We start from the raw sequence: 26764 nt of genomic DNA, 5'->3' as shown, positions 1-26764 counted from the left end.
CAAGCCGGTGGTAAAGTAAAGCCATCTCTATTAAAGTTTGGATATTTCTTGATCTCAATGGCCTCTCGCAACATTCTGGGTATATATCGCTTCTCCTTAGCCAGAACCAGAGGCTTGTCAAACTTTATAGCATGATTGACTTTATCCATGACATGTTCAGAGACTGCAGACCTTTGCCGACGGTGCTTGACATCCGCTATGTGTTCCTTCACCCGTGTGGAAATACTTCGTTTCGTCTGTCCCACGTCGGGATGTATTTTAAATTCATTATACGCGATTTAATCCGTTTCCATAGTTTTATTTCATGAGTAACTATCGCGGTAACCGAAGACAATATGTATTACATTTTCATATATTATAATCATAAGAGTTTTGAATGATTCACGGTTATTTTCATTAGACTTATATTGACCGGGATATAGACCGTGATTACCTTTTTGATTTTTGTCGAGCTCCCGATATTTCGACGCAGTTGCATGCATCATGATCACGTACATTGTACGTGTATTGAACAAACGTAGTGACACTGTGAGTGTAGTGTGTTTGGACAGACCATCGAGTGTGAATGCGACCAGTGGTAACGCTGAAAGTGAACGCAGCCGACGCGCGCGAAGGAGGGTAGATCGCGCGCTGTCTATGCAACTTTAACATCCACCCGCCTTCGTCAGTTTTCCGTGATCATGATGCATGCAACTGCGTCGAAATATCGGGAGCTCGACAAAAATCAAAAAGGTAATCACGGTCTATATCCCGGTCAATATAAGTATTATAATCATATTAGTGATTTATACATAAATGAATTGGTTTATTAGGAAACACAGTGCCTCAAATGAAGGTGTACTGGACTGGACGTAACTGTACAGTATGATGTAGGAAACTAGGAAAGCCTAAAGAGAAGTCCTCAGAAGAAACTCAATTCAATGCACATTTAAGAGCGCTTTCAAAAAATCTGCTTGCTCGCATTTCGACGCCGGCGGCGCTGGCGTGCGCCTGTGTGCAGACGCACACTATAACCAGAAGCATAACGATTGTAGCCTGCGGTACAGACATAGCGTGCGATCCTCTTCGAACCAACCTTACGTGCGGCTAGAGCGAAAGAGATAGCATTCACGGTCGGTACCGCCACGCCGTCAGTGGCGTTGCGGACTAACCATTATTGATACTTGCGTAAAAACACCACCATATATATTACATATTTGCATACATGATTTCGTGCATAAATACTTGACCTTTTAGTTTAATTATTAAACTTATCACAGTTTTTTTTATTAAAACGTGTGTAGCCTTGGAAGAAATAAATTAAAAAACTTTTATAATATAATAAATTGTGTATATAATATTGTCTTCTGTCACCGCGATAGTTACTCATGAAATAAATTTATGGAATCAGATTATATCGCGTATAATGAATATAATCCGTTTTCTTAGTTTTATTTTATTTTGTATATGATATGTTTTCTAGGTTCTTTTCGGTGAAGGAAAACATCGTGAGGAAACCGGACTTATTCCAATAAGGTCTAGTTTACCCTTTGGGTTGAAAGGTCAGATGGCAGTCGCTTTCGTAAAAACTAGTGCCTACGCCAAATCTTGGGATTAGTTGTCAAAGTGGACCGCAGGCTCCCATGAGCCGTGGCAAATGCCGGGATAACGCAAGGAAGATGATGATGTTTTCTAGGTACATATACAGAGTGGGGCCTGTAACAAAGGCGAAGAATTGAACTCTAGGCTATTCTCCTTAAGCCGTTTTCACACTATCCGATCCGATATCCGATGTCGGAAGCATTTCAATAGAAAAAATCCAAGATGGCGCCTGTAATGTATGGGATATCGGTCCGACATCCGATATCGAATCGGATAATGTGAAAACGCACTTATACTGATCAACATTTGTTCGGCGACTTTTAAAAATAACTTTTATTTTGATTTTTATCACCCTTGAAAGTTTTTTCTAAGAGGTAATGTATTGCGAATTCTGTTAAGTCTAAAGTGTGACAGACAACGTCAATGACAACAATAATGGCGTACATTGAAGCTAATATTTATTTTGTATGAAAAATTAAAAATTTAAAGACTTCATAATTTTTAAAAGTCACTGAATAAATGTTGATCAGTATAAGGAGAATAGCCTACAGTTCAATTCTTCGCCTTTGTTACAGGCCCCACTCTGTATATAATGGAACTAAGATCGGTTTTCTTTAATTTTAAGTAGTTTTTTTTATATTTAAAATGTAAGAGTTTTGAATGATTCACGGTTATTTTCATTAGACTTATATTCACGGTCTATATCCCGGTCAATATAAGTTTAATATTTAAAATGTGTTTTTAGGGTTTCGTAGTCAACTAGGAACCCTTATAGTTTCGCCATGTCTGTCTGTCTGTCCCTCCGTCCGTCCGTCCGTCCGCGGATAATCTCAGTGACCGTTAGAACTAGAGAGCTGAAATTTGGTACCAATATGTATATCAGTCACGCCGACAAAGTGCAAAAATAAAAAGCGGAAAAAATGTTTTATTAGGGTACCCCCCTACACGTAAAGTAGGGAGTGATTTTTTTTTCATTTCAACCCTAACGTATGATTTATTGTTGGATAGGTATTTAAAAATGAATTACTGAAATCGTTTTTTGATAATATTAATATTTTCGCGAATAATCGCTCCTAAAGAAAAAAAAAGTGTCCCCCCCCCCTCTAACTTTTTAACCATATATTAAAAAAATATTTAAAAATCACAAAAGTAGAACTTTATAAACTTTCTAGGAAAACTGTTTTGAACTTGATAGGTTCTATAGTTTTTGAAAAATATGGAAAACTACGGAAGAGCCGAGCGGCTATTTACCAACGCGGCTTTAAAAACCGGCCGAGAGCGTGTCGGGCCACGCTCAGTGTAGGCACTGAGCGTGACCCGACACGCTCTCGGCCGGTTTTTAAATATTAAGTTGTTTTAATTGCATGGAGCACAGGAAGGTCCACATCTATGTATTGGTTTTTTGTAAGGAAATACAACACTACGCTACGCCTACCTGCTTTAGTTGACTGTTGACACACTGAGACAGTGGATGCGCCAGAGTATAAAAGAGTGATTACCATCTCTTGTCAAAGATCTTGTTGAGACGAATCAAACGAACCCAAACACGAAGTGGTTACAAGACCTGGTCGTGGAATACTCTTGACTACCTTCCAGCTTCATCATCAGATCCTGGGTACCATCTCTTGTCAAAGATCTTGTTGAGACGAATCAAACGAGCCCAAACACAGAAGAGTTTCAAGACCTGGTTGTTGAATACTCTTGACTACCTTCCGGCTTCACCATCAGATCCTGGGTACCATCTCTTGTCAAAGATCTTGTTGAGACGAACCAAACGAGCCCAAACACGGAGTGGTTTCAAGACCTGGTTGATGAATTCTTTTGACTACCTTCCAGCTTCATCATCAGACCCTGGGTACCATCTCTTGTCAAAGATCTTGTTGAGACGAACCAAACGAGCCCAAACACGAAATGGTTTCAAGACCTGGTTGATGAGAACTCATGACTACCTTCCGGCTTCATCATCAGATCCTGGGTACCATCACCTCTTGTCAAAGATCTTGTTGAGGCAAATCAAACGAGCCCAAACACGAAATGGTTTCAAGACCTGGTTGATGAGAACTCATGACTACCTTCCGGCTTCATCATCAGATCCTGGGTACCATCACCTCTTGTCAAAGATCTTGTTGAGGCGAATCAAACGAGCCCAAACACGAAATGGTTTCAAGACCTGGTTGATGAGAACTCATGACTACCATCTGACTTCATCATCAGATCCTGAGTACCATCTATTGTCAAAGATTTTGTTGAGACGAGTCAGTAACCTCAAATGATATTCAATAATAAATAATACTTACTAAAAATATTAGTCAAGTTAATTAGTTAGTTACCAAAGTCGTCAACCCAAGGATCAAAGTTTTCGGTCGCAGTATACATGCAACAGTACAGCCAAACACGCACACAAGTGCGGTTTTGGACACGGCGGGTGCCGCACACAATGACAAAATAACTTCGCGATCGTCGAGCCGCGTGCGGAGCGGACTAACATACGTCCTGCCTCTACAAGCTCTGCCGCGGTACTGACATCGCAAGCGCGCGTAACCGGTAATAAGGAGGCATTTTTAAAAAATCGTCAAAAATATTAAATTGCAATTAATAGAAAACTTTTGCATAAAATCTGTTTGAGTAAGCGTTGCAGATTATTTTTATATTAAAACTACTTCAAAAACACGTAAGTTTTCGAAGAAATTAACACTTATTCTGAGGTGATTTCTGAAACAAATTGGATTTATCATATCCTCATTTACTCTATTCTAAAGCCTTATAACAAAGAAATAGTCTCAGATGATTGTAGTACAGGATATACATAATACAAATTTACCACTTGAAGCATTCAAAACTATCCAAATTTTACAAATTAGACGGACTAAGTCAGCACTTTTCGCGGGTTTTCCTAAACATGCACCAGAAAAAAAATCATAATTTATTAAGTGAGTTAGTTTTTAAAAATCCAGTCTCACAACATGTAAGTTAAGAAGATGTCCTAATCGAATCCTGAACTTAATAAGTCTTTTAGATGACGGAAAGTGTAGCATTTTGCCGACTAAAACTATCAATTTTACATTATTACGACGTTTTCGTTGAATGCCCTCTTAATTTTCAAATTCACGTTTAACTGTTAAATACTTCGCCCGACGAACCCCATACCTAGAAAACCCCTATTATATTGCAATTAGGCTAACCCCCTTATTCATAAACGTAGGTACTCTAAAGTTATCAAGCCGATAAAGTTCGTTTGACCTCTTTTTTTTTTTTTTTTCGTTTGTCCTCTTCCGACGTATTGGTGTGACAGGAAAGGATAAACGAACTTCATCGGCTTGATAACTTTAGACTTTAGAGTACCTACGTTTATGAATAAGGGGGGTAAGTGATTAATCTGTACAGCGGGTCTCTCCGAAATGACAATCGTTGACGCTAGACCACAGAATATAATTATCCATACTTATACTTATCTACTAAGTAATATTATAAATGGGAAACTGTGTGTGTCTGTTTGTTTGTCCGTCTTTCACGGCAAAACGGAGCGACGAATTGACGTGATTTTTTAAGTGGAGATAGGTAGGTGGGATGGAGAGTGACATAAGTTACTTTTTGTCTCCTTCTAACCCCCCACTTCCCTAAAATGGGGGGTGGAAGTTTGTATGGAGCATTCCGAAATTTTCGAACTTAACGCGAGCGAAGCCGCCGGCAAAAGCTAGTGTATAATAATTAATAGTGCAAGTAGGTACGCTAGACGCCGGTCGAAACGCATGCTGGCTCTGTCGCGCCAATCCGGAAGAGCGATAGAGATTAGCTAGCTACGATAACAATATTATCGTAGGCGTTTGCATTTGGCTACGTACCCAGATGACGGCGGCTTGACGCTAACGCGCGTTTCAAGGTCTTGTACACAACAACATTGTTTGATGCAATCTTAAACCGCACGCCGAGTCAACCGCGCGCCTAGCATTATTGTAACCTACTAGCACAGACTACTAAGAAAATACTACGTATCCTACTAGTGTTCAATGTGTGTGCACCTATTCAACGGTACTGGTCATAATTTGCTGTTTATGAACGGTATATTTATGTTCTTTAAGCTACTTTAAGGTGCTGTTACACGGGCAATACAATTGCCAGCAATCTACATACCATTGCCGCGTTTGTTCAATACGCTACGCACCAACTAACTATGGAGCAAACGCGGCAATGGTACCTATGTAAATTGCTTAGATTGTGTTGCCCGTGTAAAAGCCCCGTCACGAACCTCTATGTAGGTAGCCACCTAATCGAAAATAAGTAATGTCGAGTTACCTTCATTTCTATATTAACTAATGTTTTTAATTACAGTGTAAAATGGAAAAATTGAAGTACCTGATTATATTAGCGACGTTCCTACAAGTGTGTTCTTCGTACAAAATTCTTGTGGTGTATCCGTTGCCCGGCAAAAGTCACAACATTCTCGGACAGGCGACAGTCAAACACCTGTTGAATGCTGGACATGAGGTTGGTAAATTTAATTTCTCATACTCTTTACAACGAATATTTTTGTACAGTCGCCATCAGATATATAAGAGCGCCCGAGGTACTCAAAAATATCTGAACACGCCTCTATTGCCTAGGCGTTAGAGGCGTGTTCAGATATTTTTGAGTACCTCGGGCGCTCTTATATATCTGATGGCGACTGTACACCTGCGGGCGTAGCACACTATTTATTGGATGAACTTTATCGCATCGGTGCGTCCCTATCGCACTTTAGTGCGAAAAGGATGGCCTGACGTATATGGTTTATCACGCAACCGTGCTTGCCTCCCAGGATCCAAAAGATCTACACGGGATTTCGCTCAATAAGACATGTTAAGAAAAGGGGGAAAAATAGGGACTAAAGTCATCTTGAGTAGGGAGCGTGCAAAAGACATATTTTTCACGCTCTTAACTAAAGAATTGTCATTGTTTCCTTATTTTTGAGCCAATAATTTAGTATCAGAACTGAGCGTACATAACTATAATATAATATATTTCTGTGGGCCTATGGAAAAAGGGTATACTTAACTCAAAGTGACTCGGTCAATTTGAGTTATACCCATTTTCACTAGGCCCACACAATTTTGATCACGTAAACATTAAACAACTAACAACTGTATATTTATTTATATACAAACACTAATCTTAAGAACACAAGTTTAATTATCACTGAACCGAAAAACCAAGGACAGAAGTTTCAGTACTAGGAAATGGTTTCCTCATTAAATACATATGTATTTACAATGTACATGCAACATTGAAATTACCTACTTACTTATTTATTTCCAGGTCACATACGTTACACCTTTTCCCACCAGTAAAACGACCGATAAGTACCATGAGGTCGATCTCAGCAAGAACTTGGACAACTATCAAAGTAAGTTTTGTTTATTTGTCTTTAAAAAACCGGTCTTTTGTTTCATTCAACTATCAAATGAAATACTTGATCAGCAGGGCAAGCACATGATGGGGTGGGACAGTGTTTTGCCCACCAGAGCCTCTAGCAAGACTTGCCTTGTCGCGCGCGAGTTCATGCTCCATATTATTTTGAAGTCGCGCTTGATGTATGTCTATGTAGGCAAGTTGTGCTAAAGGATCAGATAGATTAGGTAGTGATCATTATAGGTACCCATTAATTGAAAATTACCCTCATTCAAAACTGCCACTTACGTCTTATATGCCACGTACGTCCTATAAGATTTATTACTTAAACCACAATTCATGTTACCAAACGTAAATTATTAACTTTGGTCTCGTGTCCCATATAGAATCACCTCAGCAGTGATAACATATTAGTATAGAAGGAAAAATATACCTAATACCTTGAAAAGTGTAACCTGTATGGAGTTTAGAAATATAAGGAGCGAAAGCTTTAAGTATCAGAAGTGCACATATAAAAGAAAAGATAGGTGGCGCTGCAATAGCAGGGAGATAAGGGTTTGACAATCTCTTAGCCTTATCGGTAGTGACCCCGCCTACGGAGCAAGAGGTCCCGGGTTCAAATCCTGATGAGATCTTTTTTATTTTTTCTACTGATATTTTTCTTCGTTTTTTTTTTTTTAATGTCCAAAAATATTTTGTTTTGTTACTACTTTTCGAAATTTCATTCGCAAGACTTACAACATTACCTAAGAATCCTAACATGGGGCAAACAATGTTAAAGGGCTTAAATTGACATTTGTCTGAGTAAAACAATAAATAAACACAAATAAAAATACACAAAAAGAAAATTAATGTATAAAAAAAAACAAAAAGCAAAAAGATCGCTGTCAGAATCGAACCCGAGAACATCTGCGTACGAAGCCAGCGCACTACCACGGGACTACGTCTAGACTTGCTCAGTCTGACGAAATCAGCCTAGAGAAAAGAACGTCTAATGTCATGTCACATCACTGATCATTGAGCGAGACATGCGCTCCAAGCGGAGAGATTTGTAACTGCAATTACAAGGCCTCAGCCGGTCATTTTTGCGATTGTTGTACTTCGACAGATGTTCCTCCTTTATACTTCTATACTCCCTGGTAACCTGTCTTAATTCAATTGACAGTTCGAGACTGAAACTTTTTTCTGAAAAAAAAAAAAAAACAATAAAGTGCGGTCCGAATTGCGGATAAGTACTTTATTCGTTGTGTTACAAACAACAGCCCAAAGAGCATTGAATCACTACCCCATATTATAACCATAATCGGTCGCCGTTCCTACGCAAATCCTCCTATTTTGTGTACGTACACACAAGTCTTCGGGTCTCAATGCTTAGTCGCAGTACGGTCGACGTTTAGTCGCGGCGACCCAAATGGGGACGATTGGTAACAGGCACAAATGGTCACAGAAGTGACAGAAGTGTGCACTACGCGTGCACACATTGTTACCCTTTGGCGACTACTTTCCCAAAATCATTCGTTCATTTCATTCTTTTCAAATGGCGACTGTCAGAGACGTCAAAGTAAAAAAGAAATAAAATCATTTGACATTAAAATGTAATGGCGTAAGAATTTGTTAAAGATAAATATTGTTTGCATTTGTAATATAATGTGGGCTAATTACCATGGCCAATTAAATTGCTCGAGTGATTTCATAAAATAAGTCTAAATTTATCAACGCGCCATCAATTTACCTCAGTTTAACCAGTAATAATATTATTGACTACTCGGTGTGTTGATGGTGAGGGTGTTCCACAATGAAAGCACACAGTACTGGACACGAAAAGAAAGTTTTATTCCGTAAAGTTACAGACACCACGTGATATTTAAATGAGAGCAGTATGTACGTGTGTCGCGCGCGGATAGACAAGCCGACTGACGAGCGGTCGGAAAAGAAACCGTTACAACCTTGTCGCTGCGTCACACGTATATCTACCTCCAAATTTCAACCATAAAGTAATATTACTTAATAACAACCCTAAAAACAAATTAAAATAAACCGTTTGAGCACGTCGCTAACACGCCCCACCCTAGTGCTGGCTCAGCACTCATTAACCAAAGGGATTCTAGCGACGCGCGCCGCAGGCCGTTTGAAGACACCGGATTTGGTTTTTACTTCAACCAGTCTGATCCGACCATCCCTACCTGGGAACACCTGCTGGACGACTGCCTTCGGCCACACATTGCGTGGTGCTCCTGGGTCAACTACTAGAACTAGGTCTCCTACCTTGAGTGGAGTTTGCTCGCTGTTCCACTTCCTTCTAGGGAGTAGCTCCGGCAAGTATTCCTTTACCCACCTCTGCCAATACATGTCGGCCAGTCGTTGGCTCTTTCGCCACTGCTTCCGAAGAAACAAATCGGAGTCGTCGAAGGCACCTAAAGCGGGGGTATTAGGAGAAGAGTGGAGAAGGAAGTGGTTGGGTGTCAGAGCACCATCGCTGCCCGGTTCCACGGAGACGTGGGTTAGCGGGCGGCTGTTGACGATATTCTCGACCTCAGCCATGAAGGTGCTGAGGACCTCGTCCTTCGGCGCCCGCTCCTTCAGGACAACGCTAAGGCTCCTCTTAACACTGCGTATGAGGCGTTCCCACGCTCCAGCCCAATGTGGACTCGCGGGAGGAATAAACTTCCAACTTGAACCATTAGTCAATGCAAAGTCATTGACTGCTTTGTTATCGAGTTCCTGGACAGATCGTTTCAGCTCGGAATCGGCTCCCCGTAGGTTAGTACCATTATCCGAGTAGAAACAGTCTGGCCATCCTCGACGCGACGCCATGCGTCGTAACGCCATAATAAGGGAGTCGGTCGTGAGAGAATGCACGATCTCCAAATGGATCGCCCTTACAGTAAGGCAGGTAAATATGACACCGTACCTCTTTTGGCGTCCTCGGCCGACCACCACCTCCATCGGGCCAAACAGGTCAAGGCCGCAATGCGTGAATGGCCTCTGGTGATGCGCCATTCGACCTGGAGGTAACTCACCCATTACAGGTACATGCGGTTGCGCCTTGCGAATTTTACAATACATGCATCTCGCTGCTACATGTTTAACCGTTGGTCTTATCCTCGTGATTGCATATTTTTCCCTAAGATTATTCACTACTGTCTCCTGATAATCATGTGCAGCCCTCACGTGATAATGCTTCACGAGCAATCGCGTCACATGGTGCCGCCCGTCCAGTATAATCGGACACTTGGTTTCGGCAGTGACACCCTGTGCGGCATTAATACGGCCGCCGCAGCGAAGGACCCCACAATCATCCAGGTAAGGTGACCAGGTAAGTATTCGGCTATTCTTATCGAGACTCATACCTTTTCTGATTGCAGCCAGCTCCGCGCCGAAGCATTCTTCCTGGACCTGTCGCAGCAGAAGCAGCTCGGCCCGACGCATAAGCTCAGAGTCTTCATAAGTTTGCTTACGACTATTGTGCACGAATACTAACACATGATATGTGCTCTTCACCAGCCGCAACCACGAAGAGAAACGCTCCGGATTAAATACAGGTAAGTATGTAGCAGGTAAGTCGCTAATTACATTTATTATTTCTGATCTTTCAGGTTCATCAGCTACGGGGCTGACGATGTTATGCGGCCAAGATGACTCGTCACTCCTCAAGAACGAAGGTCCCTTTAACCACTCGCTTTGGAAAAGAGTGTCATCGTAAGTATCGCGGGTTGCGATATCCGCAACGTTCATTTTGGTAGGTACGTACCGCCATTCATTGCTATGCGTGAGCTCATCAATAGCCCCCAACCGGTTCGCTACGAAAGTTTTATAATTGCGCGCGTCATTCTTAACCCAGTAAAGAAATGTGGTTGAGTCGCTCCAGAAATAACGGCGCTGCACCGCTAATCTGTGATCCTTTTGTAGACTGTCCGCAAGTCTCGCTGCTAAAAGAGCTGACTGTAGCTCTGCGCGAGGTATAGTCAACAAAGGTTTCACTGGTACGACTCTGCACTTACTTGCTATGAAGGCCACGTATATTTCATTATTATAAATCCAGCGCCAGTAAGCAACAGCACACATAGCTTTAGTGGACGCATCGCAAAAAATATGCATTTGTAAATTATTACCATAATCCATATTCGTAGTCGGTGCCCGCATACTCGGCGTAGCACTGGCCGCGTAGCCCTGACAGGTAGGTGGCGGCGTAGTAGGCGCCGGCTGCGCGGCGACTGCGGGGCGCGCGGGAGAGGGGTCATCTGCTACGCGCGTCGTAGCACTGACCGGCGACCCAGCTGATAGGTTACCTATACCTACACCTATACCTAAACCGCTCGTGCCTACAGGACTCAAATAACATCTAGGTATACGTACATGATGCATTTCTTTTAAAAGTTTAATCCACTCGGTCCATTTGACGAAAATATTATTTGGAATATTTTCGTCCCAATTAATGGATAACTGCCATAAAGACTGTAACATTATCTTACCTTGAATTGTGAATGGTGATAAGAAACCAAACACATCGAAGATCGACATAATTACGCGAAGCATGATCCTTTTGGTAGGTACTTGTTTACCGCTAATAATATCGCTAGGTATACGTTTGAGCGACAGATCGAACCCAAACTCGTCTGTAGCGGGGAACCAGATAAGACCAAGCGTTCTCTCACCTTCAGGCTGCCGATCTAATTTGAACCTTAAGGCTGCACTGCCTAAGGCTTCTTTTGGCACGCTGTCCAATACTGCCTTACTGTTACTCGTCCAGTTACACATGTCGAACCCGCCCTGTTTGTGAATAAAAGTAACATCTTTTACCATTTGTATGGCCGCGGCTTCGTCTGGCAAACTGTCCAAGTAATCGTCCATGTAGTGTTGCTCGCAGACGGCGGCAACTGCAGCAGGCATTGTGGACGCGAAACGCTGTGCATTCCTATTTTTGACGTACTGGGCGATAAAAGGGGACGAATTAGCGCCGAAAACTAGTGACGTCATAGCATATGTTTTGACTGGCTGTTTAGAGTCCGTCCTCCATAAAAACCTGAGTGCGTCCTGGTCCTCGGGTCGTATTTTGACCCTTAGGAACATGTCACGCAAATCCCCGGCCACAGCGTACCTATTCTCTCTGAATCGTACCATGATGCCGAATAGGGACGCGAGTAGGTCGGGGCCTTGCAGTAGGTAATCATTCAAGGACATACCTTTACTTTTTGCTGCGCAGTCAAAAACAAGACGTAGTTTTTTTTTGTTTAAATTATTCACAGCATGATGTGGCAAATACCATGTGTGAGGGGACGTGGACTGTGGGTCAATGACCTCTCGTGCAAAATCATTTTGGAACAAATGATTTACTCGATCCGTGTACTTTTGGGCATACTCACCGTTCGCCGCCATTTTCTTTTCAACTCCCTTTAACCTGTTTAGAGCGTTAGGATAACTGTCAGGCATCACGCTATTCTCGTCGCGCCACGGCAGGCCCACTTGCCACCTGCCGGCAGCGAAGGTCGCCGTGCGGTCTAGCTGAGCTAAAGCGCGAATATCATCGCTGTTCTGACGAGGTTTGTTACACACACCTAAGGAGTCGATGGAAAAATAACGTCTTACCTCCTCATGAAGGTCTTGGAGCGCGCCGTCGGCTGCGCTCGCGCTGGGCGCGCCGCCGCCGCTCGCCGCCACCAGCAGCAGGTTGTGGGCGGGGCGGGTCGCTCGGCCGTGCGGCCCGCGCACCTTCCCATGTATGGACCAACCTAAGACAGTACGTGTAGCGAACGGCTCAAAGGGCTTACCCTCACATATTTCTAACGGCTTAATTAAATTATAATTATCCTGCCCAATTAAAACCTCAGGTACACTAGAAATTACATTAGGGGACCATTCGTCCTTTAATTTTTGTAAGTGGGCAAATTTATTACAATCAATGGACCTAAAGTCCTGCTTAGGAATGTCTAAATTATCTACAGCACGGAAATCTATATTAAATACATCGTTACCATTATAACTAGATACATCAATAGATATAACTGTAGCAGTACACTCTAACTGGCTATCTTTCCATGCACCGTTCACTCGCATAGTCTCGGTGCGCCCGCGCAGGCCGGCGCGCTCGGCGAACGATTTACTGATAAGACTGATACTACTTCCGTCATCTAAAAATGCACCTGTCGTAAACACACCGTTAGGTCCGCGTATTTTTATCGGCACTACTTTTAGGAACACTTTTTGAGTATTTAAGTTTATAAAGGATACCGTTTCCGTGGTAGGGCCCGACTCAGCTGTTTCCGGTGTACGTGAAGATTCCACAGTTGCATCTTTATCGTTATCGCGACTTTGCACATAATGTAATAGTTGATGATGCGCCTCGCCGCACCCGTCCTTGTCGCACGCGGGCGCGGGGCACGTCTCGCGGTCGTGGCGGGACACCAGGCACTTGTAGCAAATTCCGTGGCGTTTCACGTGACGCCACCGGTCCTTCCTTAACGCCTTTTTAAACATCTTGCATTTAGTTAACTCGTGATTAGCACCGCGGCAAAATAAACACTTGTTGTCACTGGGCGCCGCCGATTGTAGTAATACCGTTTGCTGGCGGTTTGTGTTATTATTATCACTTTTGTTTCTAGAGTGATTTTGATAACTATTCCGTTGGTCAGTGACGTGAATGTTCGCTGTAGTAGTTATTTTGATTGCTTCGATGTTTAAGAAGTCTCCGAGTATCTCCAAGCGTGGTTTCTTGCCTTCTTCTATTATAGGGAAACTGTAGTCAGACCATTTCGATATAATGACCGTAGGTAATTTAGATAAAATTATATTTGCCATGTTTACGTCGTGTAGGTATTCTTTGCGGCCGACTGCATGTACGGCTGCGATGAAGTTCTGAACTTTGACTGAGAATGATACGATGTCTTTACTGTACTCGTTTGACATAGATGGTAGTTTCCGTAATCCTTGCATGATGCGAGTTAAGATGCTCTCTGGATTTCCACATACCAGTTCCAAGGTTTTCATCACAATGTCAGGCGACGTGGCAGTAACCATTAAAGCTGAAACTGCTTCTCGGGCAGTTCCGTGTAGACATTTTCTCAGTCTCCATAGATTCTCCTTCGGGCTGAATCCGCACACTTCTGTAGACTCTTGATAGGCCTGCTTAAATTGTAGCCAGTCCAAAGGGTCGCCAGAGTAGCTAGGCAGGTCTCTGGGAGTACATAATCGGCTTAGCAGGTTTTTGTCTGTACTTTGTTTAGCTGTACTTGCGGTTAGATTTTGTAGTGCACTTGCGAGCATATGGATCGCTCCATTAGAGGTGCCGGGGTCAACGACCGGCGGCGGGCACGGCAGGTCCGGCTGTGTACCATGATCGGGGACTTGCTGCGCGGCGGATTCCAGCTCGCGTTGGCTCTGTTCTAGCCACTTCTCCACTTCACTCTGTTTGTCAGTGTGCAGATCATCATGTGGACTGTAGTTTTCTTGTTCCTCATCTCTTAGGTTAGCTAAATCAGCCTCGAGCTTCTTGTCGATGAGGGCCATTTGGATACGCGCTTTTTCTTGAGCGGCTTCTAGTTCCAGCTGTTTTCTTCGAGCCAGGACAGACGACGATGACGACTTGGACTTCGGCCCCGTTAGCGAAGCGGCCGTTCGTGGCGCCGGACGGCGCTCTGATTTTACGCTGCTACCCGACAGTTTGAACGCGGGGACGTTAATCTTCATTTCGTCATTGTTCTGGTTTGTATTTCCTTCAGTTGGCTGCGAAGGTACTTGCAGCTGACGCTGTCTATCCTCTTCTGCCTTTCTTTCGCGTTCCTTGCGCGTTGTACTGCGAGTATTAACCATCTTCGTAGGCGGAGTATGGAACATAAATCCGGTCGAAGTGACCACTGTTGATGGTGAGGGTGTTCCACAATGAAAGCACACAGTACTGGACACGAAAAGAAAGTTTTATTCCGTAAAGTTACAGACACCACGTGATATTTAAATGAGAGCAGTATGTACGTGTGTCGCGCGCGGATAGACAAGCCGACTGACGAGCGGTCGGAAAAGAAACCGTTACAACCTTGTCGCTGCGTCACACGTATATCTACCTCCAAATTTCAACCATAAAGTAATATTACTTAATAACAACCCTAAAAACAAATTAAAATAAACCGTTTGAGCACGTCGCTAACATAAGCTAAGAGTTTCGACCAGACAAGAAATGAATCATTGCTTGATTTGCTCGCACTACTGCGTTAAAAAAAGCAGCATCTGTACTGAAAAAAACTATCATTGCGCAACAGAAATTCTATTAATATCACAGTAAATACTCTATTTCATTTGATTCCTACTTTTATTGTGTAAAGCAACACTACACTTTATTTTTATCAATAAGAATTGAAAATTATATATTTAATACATTAAGTAACTATAAAGTGCTTATCTATTTGTATCATTCTGCACTTTTCTTAACTTTCCCACATTTCTATAAAATGTCGAAAAGTGCTTAAATGGTCGTCGTCGTTTATTATTATTTAATTCGCTCATATTTAAATGATTCAAAGCAACCAGTCCACAACTTCACAAGACAGTTTGAGAAACCTTCGTATTTCAGATTGTCATTTGCGGATACAGTGGTTTAGGAGCAGTTCGGTAATCAGACCTACACATGTGTGTACAAATTCTGTCAATGTCACTGTCAGAAACCGTTCTGACAGTGACAATGACAGCCACAAATTCGTCCACATGTTGTTACCGTTATGTGTGCAAACGTCGACTAATAAAGTGTCGTTAAAAGTCATTCTGACAGTGACATTGACAGCCACAAATTCGTACACATTTTGTTACCGTAACGAGTGCACACGACGACTACATTTTGTTATTGTATCAATACGGTCGCATTGTTTGCACGACGTTACCACGCGTTATGTCACATTTGACAGTTAGTTACTGATTTGAAGATTTTGCGACTGAAATGGTTGTATGGGACGTTTTAACAGCCGCTATGTGTCTGATACTTACTCGTAATTGCTCCGTTTTGAGTAAGGTCAACATAAGATATCCCCTCTGGATATCCCCCTAATATTTATTTATTAATTGATTTCAGCGAATGATGACTTGTTTAACCTGAAGACAATACTTGACAAGTCAGGCAACCAACAAATGTTGACCATGTTGCCCAATATGATAAAAATGTTAAAGATGAATTTAGACAATGATAACTTGAAGAAGTTTCTCGGAGACACCACGCAGAGTTTCGACCTCGTCATTGCAGAGTGGTTGTTCAGTGATGCGTATGCCGGGTAAGAAAAAGAAAAACAAATGACTCGCGCAAGAACAGGCCGGGACGGGATGATGTGCCACTCTTTACAAGCTTTTATTCAACTTGCCTTGTTAGTATGTTAGTTTGGGTCAAAACGTAGAAGCTAAATTTGACCCACTTCCCGGTTTCCGATTGAGCTTAAATTTTGCACAGATGCACATGCACACATGTCAATCACGTGACAATGCAGTCAATGCAATATTATAGTATCATGGAGCTGATCTGATGATTGAGCAGAAAGGTGGCTCTGTTATGAAACGTCGTATCCCCATCGAGTAAGGGGTTTTTAGTTTTAGAAACGTCTCAGAGAGCAGTAGATGACTGTTGAAAGAAAGTCGGCTTGTGTAAAAAATGACATTTTTGCAAAAAAACTTATTTTTGTAAGAGTCACGTGATGACACTGATAACCAGGAGATCACGAGTGAGCCTTTAGAAATTGATGCCCGGGCCGTTCACAGCGTTTTGTCATCCTTTAAATGCGAAATGAAAGGAGTGCAGGTGAAGTTAATACACCTTTATTGAAGTTTGAAATACTGGATTTCTTTGACCCAATTTAGCTACATTTTATTGGGATATTAAGTATCTGCCGCAACAAAACCATTGACTGTCAGATGGAGAGAATTTTAAGAAGAGAATATGGATGCCCCTTTACTCCTAAACTAACCTTTGAGGCTTTGATACATTACATATTATTTTTTTGCAATTTAAACTAGTAGAAATATTTTCTATGTTTTACTCTATTAACTAAAATCATTTTAGTAAAATGCCTTATGTGTCCACTAAACAAGCGTGCCACATGTGACCAGTGGACACATAATTTAGCATTCTAGTTAATAGTTTAATTTTTTATAGTAATAAGTGGAAATATTTGTGAGTATGTTTAGTAAAACGTCCCACTTTGTTGGTTACCATTTAGGCGAGATTTACTTGTATCTTTATATACTGACATAAACTGACAAAGCGGCTTTATAGCAATCGACAAAGTGGGACGTTTTCCCGTGCACGCTCACTTTTGATTACCTACTTGAAATTTTTCACCAGTCGAAATTGCCCTTGTACACCTTAATGTGGTATACAAACCTTTTTTAGATTCGCCACCGTTTTCGACTGTCCGTTAATCTGGTTCGCATCAACTGAGCCCCACTGGATGGTCCTGCAGCTGGTCCATGAGACTTCAAACCCAGCATTCAACCCGAGCATCATGTCCACATCATCTCCGCCGTTCTCTTTCGTTGAGCGAGCTGGCAGCTTGGTAGGCATGTTCTTGTTCTCAGCTCTTAGATACTTGTAAGTATCAGAATTTTAAATGCATAGGGGTTTTCCCAGATCTATCGACGCGGAATCGATCAAAAATCGCTCGCCAGTATGAAGATGCTTACGCATCCGTACGTGTAAGATGCTTGCGCATCCGTGCGCATGATCTGTCCGAGTGATTTTTGGTCGGCGAAAGCCGATTGGCGTCGAAATGTTTGGGGAGGCCCTAACACATCAGAAAAAATTAAATGATTATTTGAGAAAAAAGCGAGCCGAAGTTTTTTAAAATAAAAATTAAAATATCAAATTTATTTTCAGCTACATTAGCCCTGCTGAAAAAACAGTGTACGAAGAATATTTTGCTCCATTCCTGCAAATCAGAGGAAGACCGTTGCCAAACTACGAAGAAGTTCTATACAACGGTTCTATGCTCTTGACTAACTCCCACTCTTCGCTGGGCCAGCCCGTTAGCGTACCTCCGAATACAAAGGAAATTTCCGGATATCATATTGATCCTAATACGAAACCTTTACCCGCAGTAAGTAGCAAAAAGTAAAACAGTGAAAATTCGTATGATTACTCGTACTTGAATGGAGTCGAAAACAACAGTCTGAGTCTGCCATACAGTCAATCGCTCTCTTTGTAATGGCTAATGCCAAGCGTCAGAAGCGCCCCGTATCCTACTACATACTTAGACATCCACAGATAAGGTTTTCCGGGCAGTGAATATGTTACGAGTAGGTAAATCATTATCGTCAGTGCGTTTTCACATTATCTGATCCGATATCGGATGTAGGACCGATATCCGACACACCGATACACGACGACATCTTTGATTTTTGCCTTTGAAATCATTCCGACATCCGATATCGGATCGGATAATGTGAAAACTTACTTACGCCGTGGCTTGCGTGGGCGACGGCCGCGCGATAGTCGCGCGACGGCGATGCGACGCATACGAAACCAAACCTTATCGATATGGAAGTATGAGACGCGTCGGCGACGGTCGCGCGACCGTCGCCCACGCAAGACACGGCGTTACAGTTATCGCTAAAACATTTACTTTCTATACTAATTTCTAATTAGCTGAAATAAAAAAATCAGGTGTATATTTAAGAATTTTATCAACAATCGTATTATTTTCAGGATCTCCAAAAACTTATGGATGAATCCAAGCACGGTGTCATCTACTTCAGTATGGGCAGCAATGCCAAGAGTAAAGATTTCCCCGACGAACTAAAACGGGACATTCTGAAAATGTTTGGCACTTTGAAACAAACTGTACTTTGGAAGTTTGAAGAACAGCTTCAGAATCTGCCTAAAAATGTCCAGATTTTGAAATGGGCGCCGCAACACAGTATTCTTGGTATGTTATTATTTATTATTTCGCCATTGTATTGTTCTTTTAATTAAGTAACAAGGCCACGTCTAGTCTGTGCGCAAATGCATCTATATCTTAGGTGGGACTTTGAAGCCTTCACGAGTGTGAATGACTCAGAAATAGCACAACAACGGGAGCTATGGAAATCACTGGGAGGCCTTTGCCAAGTAGTGGGTCACGATAGGTAGGTTAAAAAAACAATAATTCCAACCACCAACCTACTTTTTGTTTTAGCCCATCTGAACTTACGTGTCTTCATCACGCATGGCGGTCTTCTCTCCACTACTGAGACAGTTTTCTTCGGGGTCCCAGCAGTAGTGATTCCATATGGACTTGACCAACACCTCAACGCAGAGAGGGCTGTCAACAAGGGCTTTGCACTGAAAGTCGACCTGTCTTACGAGATGGCTGGACCCATGAAGTTGGCTATTACGAGATGTCTGGACCGAAATGAAGCTGGCTTTATTGAGGAATTTGACTTTATGAATAACCCCTAGTGGATAAAATGCGTTTTTAGTAAAGGACAAAACAGTCAGATAAAATAAAATGAAAATTTTAGTATACAAGCTTTTGAAGCTAGCGACATTTGCTGACAAAAAACTGTAACCCAATTAGGAGTCGTTGTTTTATCACAGAGTTTATAAGGGCACTTTCTGTTTTCATTAACAGCCGGCGTAGCCGAATATGCAATCGTCGACGCCAGACGCCGACAGAAATGCAGTCTGGCTCTGTCGCGTAATACCTGCGCAAGAGCGATAGAGTAGATACACAAGATACCTAACTACGAAACAGATATGGTCGCGAGCGTTTGAGCATTTGGCTACATACTCAGATCATCTTAATGGTACCTACCTAACCTACAATAGTATTGCATTGTCATTCAAAATACTAATACTTAGGTATACACTTTTTAGCTCCAAAAGTGGAGGGAAGTGGGTTAAATTAAAATGTAATCAATTTAGTGACAGCCCAAAATAGGTTCATATTAGGGGATGCAAATTTTAACCGGTTTTGCGGATTTTTAGTAAATTACCGTACTACGCAATAATATTACCATTACCTTCAAGAATTCTGTTGTTTATGATATCGTAACAGGTATTACTTGCACGATGAAGATCATTTTTATCCAGTTTTTTGGAAATTTTGTAAAATACAGAAGTTGCCATAAAGGACTTGAGTCCCCATAGCGTATGTGGCGCTTAAAACTGTCGTGACTAAATATTTGTCAGTTGTGCGTTTTCTAAGCATGTCGCGGAAGTCTACAGCTCCCAGAGCAGAGGCACTAGTAATACAAGGAATTAACGTAAGAAAACCAAGATCTTCATTTTCCCTTTATTTCAATATACAATTTGAAATATACAGTAGAGTCCGGTTATCACGACGCCCAAGGGACCACTGATATTACGTCGTACAAAACGAATTTCATTTCGGTTTAAAGATAAGGGGTTACCCTCATCTGGCAGAATAATTTTAGTCCGAAACACACTTCGCATAACATGTTTCGCAGAAACACTTTCAGTAGAATGGTAATTTTGCAGAAAACTTAGTTGGCATGATTACTACTACGCATAAGACACATTTGGCAGAATATTTTTTTACAGAACATTACTTTGGTCGACTTTGATTTAGCATAATTGTATGTACCTACCATAATAATCTTATGGCATAATATAACATTAGCAGAATTATTACGCGCTATCAAAAAAGAAAAACTGCCCCAGAGTCACCGTTAGGTACGACGACGAGCGAAGCGAGGAGGAGTGTTAATAGGTATCTTGCATCCCCAACACATCCAACTCACTATCAAATAGCAAATTGCAACTTTATGCCGCATAATTATTATGCACAAATATTATCTGCAAAAGTATTTTTCGACTAGAAGACTATTATGCTCATCAAGATTATGACAACAGACGATTCGGTATTACAAAAATCTGCGAAATGATTTATGCCAAAGCATATTCTGCGTAAGGTGTTTCTGCCAAACGTGACTTCTGCCAAGAACTATTATATGAATCAAATATATGCGTAAAAAGTTTCTGCCAGATCTACCAAAGATATGTCATGTTTTAGTATGCGTACTTGACTTGCTCATCACCGGCAAATTACTGTCGTAATTCGTAATAATAAATAGTCTCATTCGTTGAACCTCGATTTACGTAATTAATATGACAATAGATTTTTTTATTAAGTAAAACTACGTTATACGCAATCGAAAAATAAAAAGTGGGTTCTATTTAGCTTATAAGATTAGACCCGAGGCGAACCAATTGTTAAAATTATTAAAACCACAATGGTCCAATGGTCCAGTTTCGTTTTCTTTCAACCCCTTATTTGCCAAGAGTGGCACTGAAGCTTTAGTAGTTTCGTGTGTTCTGCCTGCCCCTTTGTGGGAGGCAGGCGTGATTGTATGTATGTATGTATGTACAATGGTCCAAAAAGTCACATGGCTACAATCTCATCCTGCTACCTGTAGGCAAGACAAGGGGCCATGCTTGGGGTGGAAATAGCTTTGTTTCCTCAAGTAAAAATGTTGTCACTCATCGTTGTAATCGGTTACCGGACTTGACGGATTTTGTGTAAAATTACTTCGTAAAAAGCGATTGGTCGTTAAAACCGGAGTCGTAATAAACGGATGTACTTTCATAATATCACATATGAAAACCAAACCAATACCTGTGCTTCCGTTATTCGGTTATTGTAAGCGGTTGGACGTTAGGTATATGCGAAGTCGTAATACTAACCGGACTCTACTGTATAAAATGTATATTTGAGTGGACTCGGGACTATTGTTTAATCTTCACGTTTAGTTAGATTATAAAATCATGATTATACTATGACTTCTTTAAGGAATTCAGTGCAGGTGCGTAATGTTGTGAATGAAAAGTAATAAATAAATCTTTATTGTTACAAAACATTGAAGAATTACGTACTTTTTACCCTTTTTTAAACCTAATTTGGTCATTTTGGGAAATAAATATAGTTTCGGTTATTAACCGGTTACAGACTATGAAAACCGGTTTTTAACCGAGGCCAAAAAGTCTCGGTTAACCGGGTTTTCGGTTAACCGGTTAACCGGTTTGCATACCCTAGTTCATATGAAAACCTAGTTCTTAATATAGTATTTTATGCAACAGGCGTTTAAAGGAGGTCAAAAAAGACGAGTGGCGTAGGTAACAATTTGAGGCGAAGCCGAAAATTGTTATTAAGACGACACGAGTATTTTTTGACTCAGTTAAACACCGTTGCATACAATACTTTTTCTACGACCATGCACTTAGTTTTGAATAGTTTTCTAGAATAACTTTCGTGAAATTCGCACTGTTTCCTATAAGTATTTTGACTTGTCCTCTGCAATGTTTCTGCACTCACCCTGTCGCTCGCACTCCCCCGCGCCGCCGCCCGCCCCCGGCCGGCGCCCCGCGGCCCGCTATATCCCTTAACGGCTACCTAACTATGCTGTAAGAGCTATATCGTATGCGTGGGTGCGCGGGGCGCCGGCCGGGGGCGGGCATCTTTTATGTAGGGTTTTAACGATCTATGCACGACACGGTAAATGACGAATAACAACACGGGAGTAGAAAAAAATCTTTTCTAATTATGATCACTGTATGTATTAGGTACACAGAAAGAGTGAAGGAGCTATCCCAGATGTACCACGATCGGCCGGTGGCGCCGGGCGCGGAGCTGGTGCACTGGGTGGAGCACGTGGTGCGCACGCGCGGCGCGCCGCATCTGCGCTCCCCCGCGCTCCTGCTGCCCTGGTACCAGAAGATGTACCTGGATCTTCTAGCAGTAGTTCTCCTAGCATTGTATGTAGTGAAATTAATATTGAAGAAGTTGTGTGATATTGCAAAAAATGTTTTAAGAAATTTAGGGCTAGTTAAATCGCCTGTTAAGAAGCAAAAAAAGACTAATTAAGTAATTACTTGTTTTATAAAGTTAATAAAATAATATTTTAACTGTTTTTTTCTTTGTCAATTCCTACCAGAAAACGTCTTCTTACGATTTTAGGTACACATAAGAGTAGGTAGTGGCAAATAGTAAAACTTAAATAGGTATACCTACTAGAAAATAACAAAATTATATTTTTTTTTAACACTTTCGATGACAGAAAAAGAAGCGTTGCTAAACCTACAAATCGAGTACCTACGTTATACTTAAGTATTATTAGATATTTGCCGATTCAGAATTGATCATATTGACAATCATCTACACATTTTGACATTGAAATGATTGAAATAGTATCTGATTTAAATATATCGACCTTAATGATAAACTATTTGTAAGAATTATTCAATGTAGGGAACAAATCAAATTATTTTATTAAATATTTTTTGATTTGTTTTTTTAAGTAGTAACACTATATATAAATTATAAACTGAAATAGATACTATACACTAAAGAAAAAGCGATCAAGCCCACTGATGGCGAAGCCGGGAATCGAACCCGGGTCTCCAGCTAACGCGGCTGACGTGATAAACCGCTACACCACCTAGTAGCAGTTTATCACGTCAGACGCGTTAGCTGGAGACCCGGGTTCGATTCCCGGCTTCGCCACCAGTGGGCTTGATCGTTCTTTAGTGTATGGTATCTATTTCAGTTTATATACGTTTTTTCCAGTCTAGTACCAGTTTATGCGACACGACTTTTTTAGTTTTCTTATAAATTAGGCACTGTTAACCATATCATCTTTTGCAGCACACCCTAACTGTATCCTGTATCCTTTTCATAACCCATGGAGGACTACTCTCTACGACTGAATCTGTTCACTTTGGAAAGCCCATCACATGCGCGGATCCAGGGGGGGGGTCATGGGGGTCATGACCCCCCCCTGGAGCCTAGGTTGGCCATACAAATAGACCATGTGACCCCCCCTGTAGCCGGGGCCTTTACCACGTGACCCCCCCCCCTGGGCACGAAGCTGGATCCGCGCTTGGCCCATCATGGCTATACCAGTGTTCGGAGACCAATACATCAACAGTAAGAGCGCCGCGCACAAAGGATTCGCCAAGGTGGTCGAATTGAGCTACGATTTAGATAAACATTTAAAGGAAGCTATTGACGAGGTGACCAGTGATACAAGGTTTGTAGTATTGTCTACGGTACGCTGGTAGGTAGTGGAAAACATGATCCAAAAAGGGGTCACGTTGGGATGAGACCATTTCATGGTAATGTCTCCTTTCTATGTTTTTATCTTCTTCTATACTTAGCACTAAATATCCTGGCCTTCCTTTGCTCCACGTATAATCTTTCTCAACTGTGTTCGTGTTGTCGAATAAATTATTTATATTTTCTATTCTATCTCGTTTGCCGCTGCTGCTTTGGCATGTAGCAGTCTGACCTGACCCAGATGATCAAGTTCAGGATACGCTGCTGACTAATTTCAGGTACAGTGAACGAGCAAAAGAATTATCCCAGATGTACCACGACCGGCCGGTGTCGCCGGGCGCGAAGTTGGTGCACTGGGTGGAGCACGTGGTGCGCACGCGCGGCGCGCCGCATCTGCGCTCCCCCGCGCTCATGCTGCCCTGGTACCAGAAGATGTACTTGGACGCTTTAGCACTGATGATGGTGGTTACGGTCCCTGTCGTATATGTGATTAGAAAACTACGAAGATTATGCAACTTGATTGTTATTAAAGAGAAGAAGTATTTATAATGATTGTGTACTTGTTACTTGAATTTTACCTTCCTTTATAGATTTCCGTTAACTTTAAGGGAAGGTTGGATCTAGGGTTTGCAATCCGGATATTCGAATATCCGAATTATTTGAATATCCGCCAATATTTTTATCCGAAAATATTCGAATAATCTAAGTGAAATTATCCGGATAAACGGATAATTTCTATAAACATTATTTTTTATTTATAAGTGATATATTTAATAGGTAGACGTCACTTGAACCAATTTCGATCAATTCTTAATACGGATAATGTTATTGCTAACAAGTTAACACCTATTTATCTTCAAAATCAAACTAATACAGTGAAACCTGGTTAAGTGGGACCTGGATAAGTGAGAAACCTCTTTAGTTGGGACCCAAGGTGTGGTCCCGACACTTTCGCACCGATTTACCTCTATTAGTGAGACAAAACAGACCTCTATAAGTGAGATTAGTCTTTTCGATTTTATAGTCACATTTCCCTCTATTAGTGAAACAGAGTGTATATTTTACCTCTGTTACTGAGACTATATTTGAAATGTATGTGAACTTAATTGTTTGTTAAGAATTTTATAAAAATTTACCTCTGTATCTGAGACACAGTCAAGCTATGACCTCTGTAACTTGGACTTCATTGAAAACCTACTTCCATATTTTTAATAATTCTTAGCCTATCTTTAAATTACGCTATTGATCCTTTTTGTGTTCAGATGAGTTTAAGGGTTTTCTTGGTTATTTGTAAGTAATTAAAACTAAAATCTCAATAATTTACATAAAAATATTTAAAAAAATACTTTCATAATATAGGTACCTATAAAAGTTTTAAGACACAATGACGTTAGTCTTATATTTTATTTAAATACAGGGCAAATAAGCCCTGTATTTAAATAAAATATAAGACCTTTTCTTTTAAGTAGTATGCAACTAATAATAACTATTTATGCAAAATACCTTATTTATCACCTCTATAACTGGCATACCCTCTATTTTGGCCTCTATTAGTGATACCCTCTGTAAATGAGACAAACATTTAATTATGCCTGTCTAACTGAGACCCTGAATAAGTGGAATACCTCTTTAAGTGAGATAAATTTTGTCGTCCCTTGAAGTCTCACTTATCCAGGTTTCACTGTATTTACAAAACAAAGAAAGCATTCGTGAACAAGAAGTAAGCAGAATGCCTCACCCCACGCACTGAGTTCTTATCGAATATTCGATTAATTGGATGATTAAAAAAAAACAGAAAAACGTTCAAGTATTATTTTTTAATATGAAAACGTTACCCCAACCTACTTTCATTACTGCTAATAGCTAACGTGAAGTTATCTGTAAAACCATACTTAATAAGGGAGATTTATACCTAGATTTCCTGGTCCCTTGTTTTTTTGAAATTGAAATTTAGCGCCTCACTCCGAATTTAGCTGTTATCAGTTCCATGGCAATTTAGTACTCCAGAATTCCCTCCACTTCACTAAGAAATATAAGGCATTTTCCTTTTAAGTCTTTAGTTACATGCATACACAAAAATCGGTCTAATTACTACTTATACTTTGAAATCTTAGCCGATCTACTGATCAGCTTGGAAACTAAAACCCATCAAATCGCTGCCGAGCAATTTGAGGCGTTTTGGATTTGAATGTTTAAATAAGTTCGCCTTTGTACCTCCTCCTTCTTCATTCTTTTATATTTTATGTCTGGTATATTTTATGTTGGTGGTACAGTAAAGAATTTACTTACTTATTTATCACCTCTTCCCTTCCAGTGGTACTTTGGTACCAGCCACTGTGCAACTAAGGTTTAAAATGATCCACACCTGGATAGAAAGTGTCTTCGACTAATTGCTTCTCTTTTTTTGGTTATTCTGTTTTGAACAAGTACCCATATCTTTGCTCATTCCTGTTCTAAGACCCTAACCAGGACGCTTTTGTTTAGAGCCTACGAAAAGAGTTTTCAACTTTTTATATTAAGTATCCGATCCGGTCCAAGATGGCATTTGGTACGGGCGTAGGCATTTATGCAAATGACTAGTGACTACAGTGGTAGTATCAGCATGGACAATTATGCCACTGTCTTCCAAGCCGAGACATACCCAATAATTACCTGTGTACATCCATCCATACTATCCATCCATACTAATATTATAAATGCGAAAGTAACTCTGTCTGTCTGTCTGTCTGTCTGTCTGTCTGTCTGTCTGTTACTCTTTCCCGCTTAAACCACGCAACCGATTT

At 41.2% G+C, this 26764-nt stretch overlaps 1 protein-coding gene across 1 annotated transcript in view; it reads left to right on the top strand.

The window, feature by feature from the left end:
• LOC125230080 (UDP-glucosyltransferase 2-like) overlaps positions 1-22836 on the top strand; it is a 31476-nt gene extending 8640 nt beyond the window's left edge. The window contains exons 2-10 of the mRNA XM_048135087.1: positions 5911-6066; positions 6874-6961; positions 16019-16214; positions 17324-17521; positions 17807-18026; positions 18635-18854; positions 19104-19307; positions 19832-19847; positions 22490-22836. Coding sequence (XP_047991044.1) covers positions 5917-6066; positions 6874-6961; positions 16019-16214; positions 17324-17521; positions 17807-18026; positions 18635-18854; positions 19104-19307; positions 19832-19847; positions 22490-22790 — 1593 coding nt within the window. The 5' untranslated portion in view covers positions 5911-5916 and the 3' untranslated portion in view covers positions 22791-22836. The remainder of the gene's footprint in view (positions 1-5910; positions 6067-6873; positions 6962-16018; positions 16215-17323; positions 17522-17806; positions 18027-18634; positions 18855-19103; positions 19308-19831; positions 19848-22489) is intronic.
• The last annotated feature ends 3928 nt before the right edge of the window (positions 22837-26764 follow it).

This window comes from Leguminivora glycinivorella, chromosome 1, assembly GCF_023078275.1.
Source record: "Leguminivora glycinivorella isolate SPB_JAAS2020 chromosome 1, LegGlyc_1.1, whole genome shotgun sequence".
Taxonomy (NCBI): Eukaryota; Metazoa; Arthropoda; class Insecta; order Lepidoptera; family Tortricidae; genus Leguminivora; species Leguminivora glycinivorella.
The sequence above is the reverse complement of the archived record's forward strand: the minus strand, read 5'-3'. Positions and strand labels throughout refer to the sequence as shown.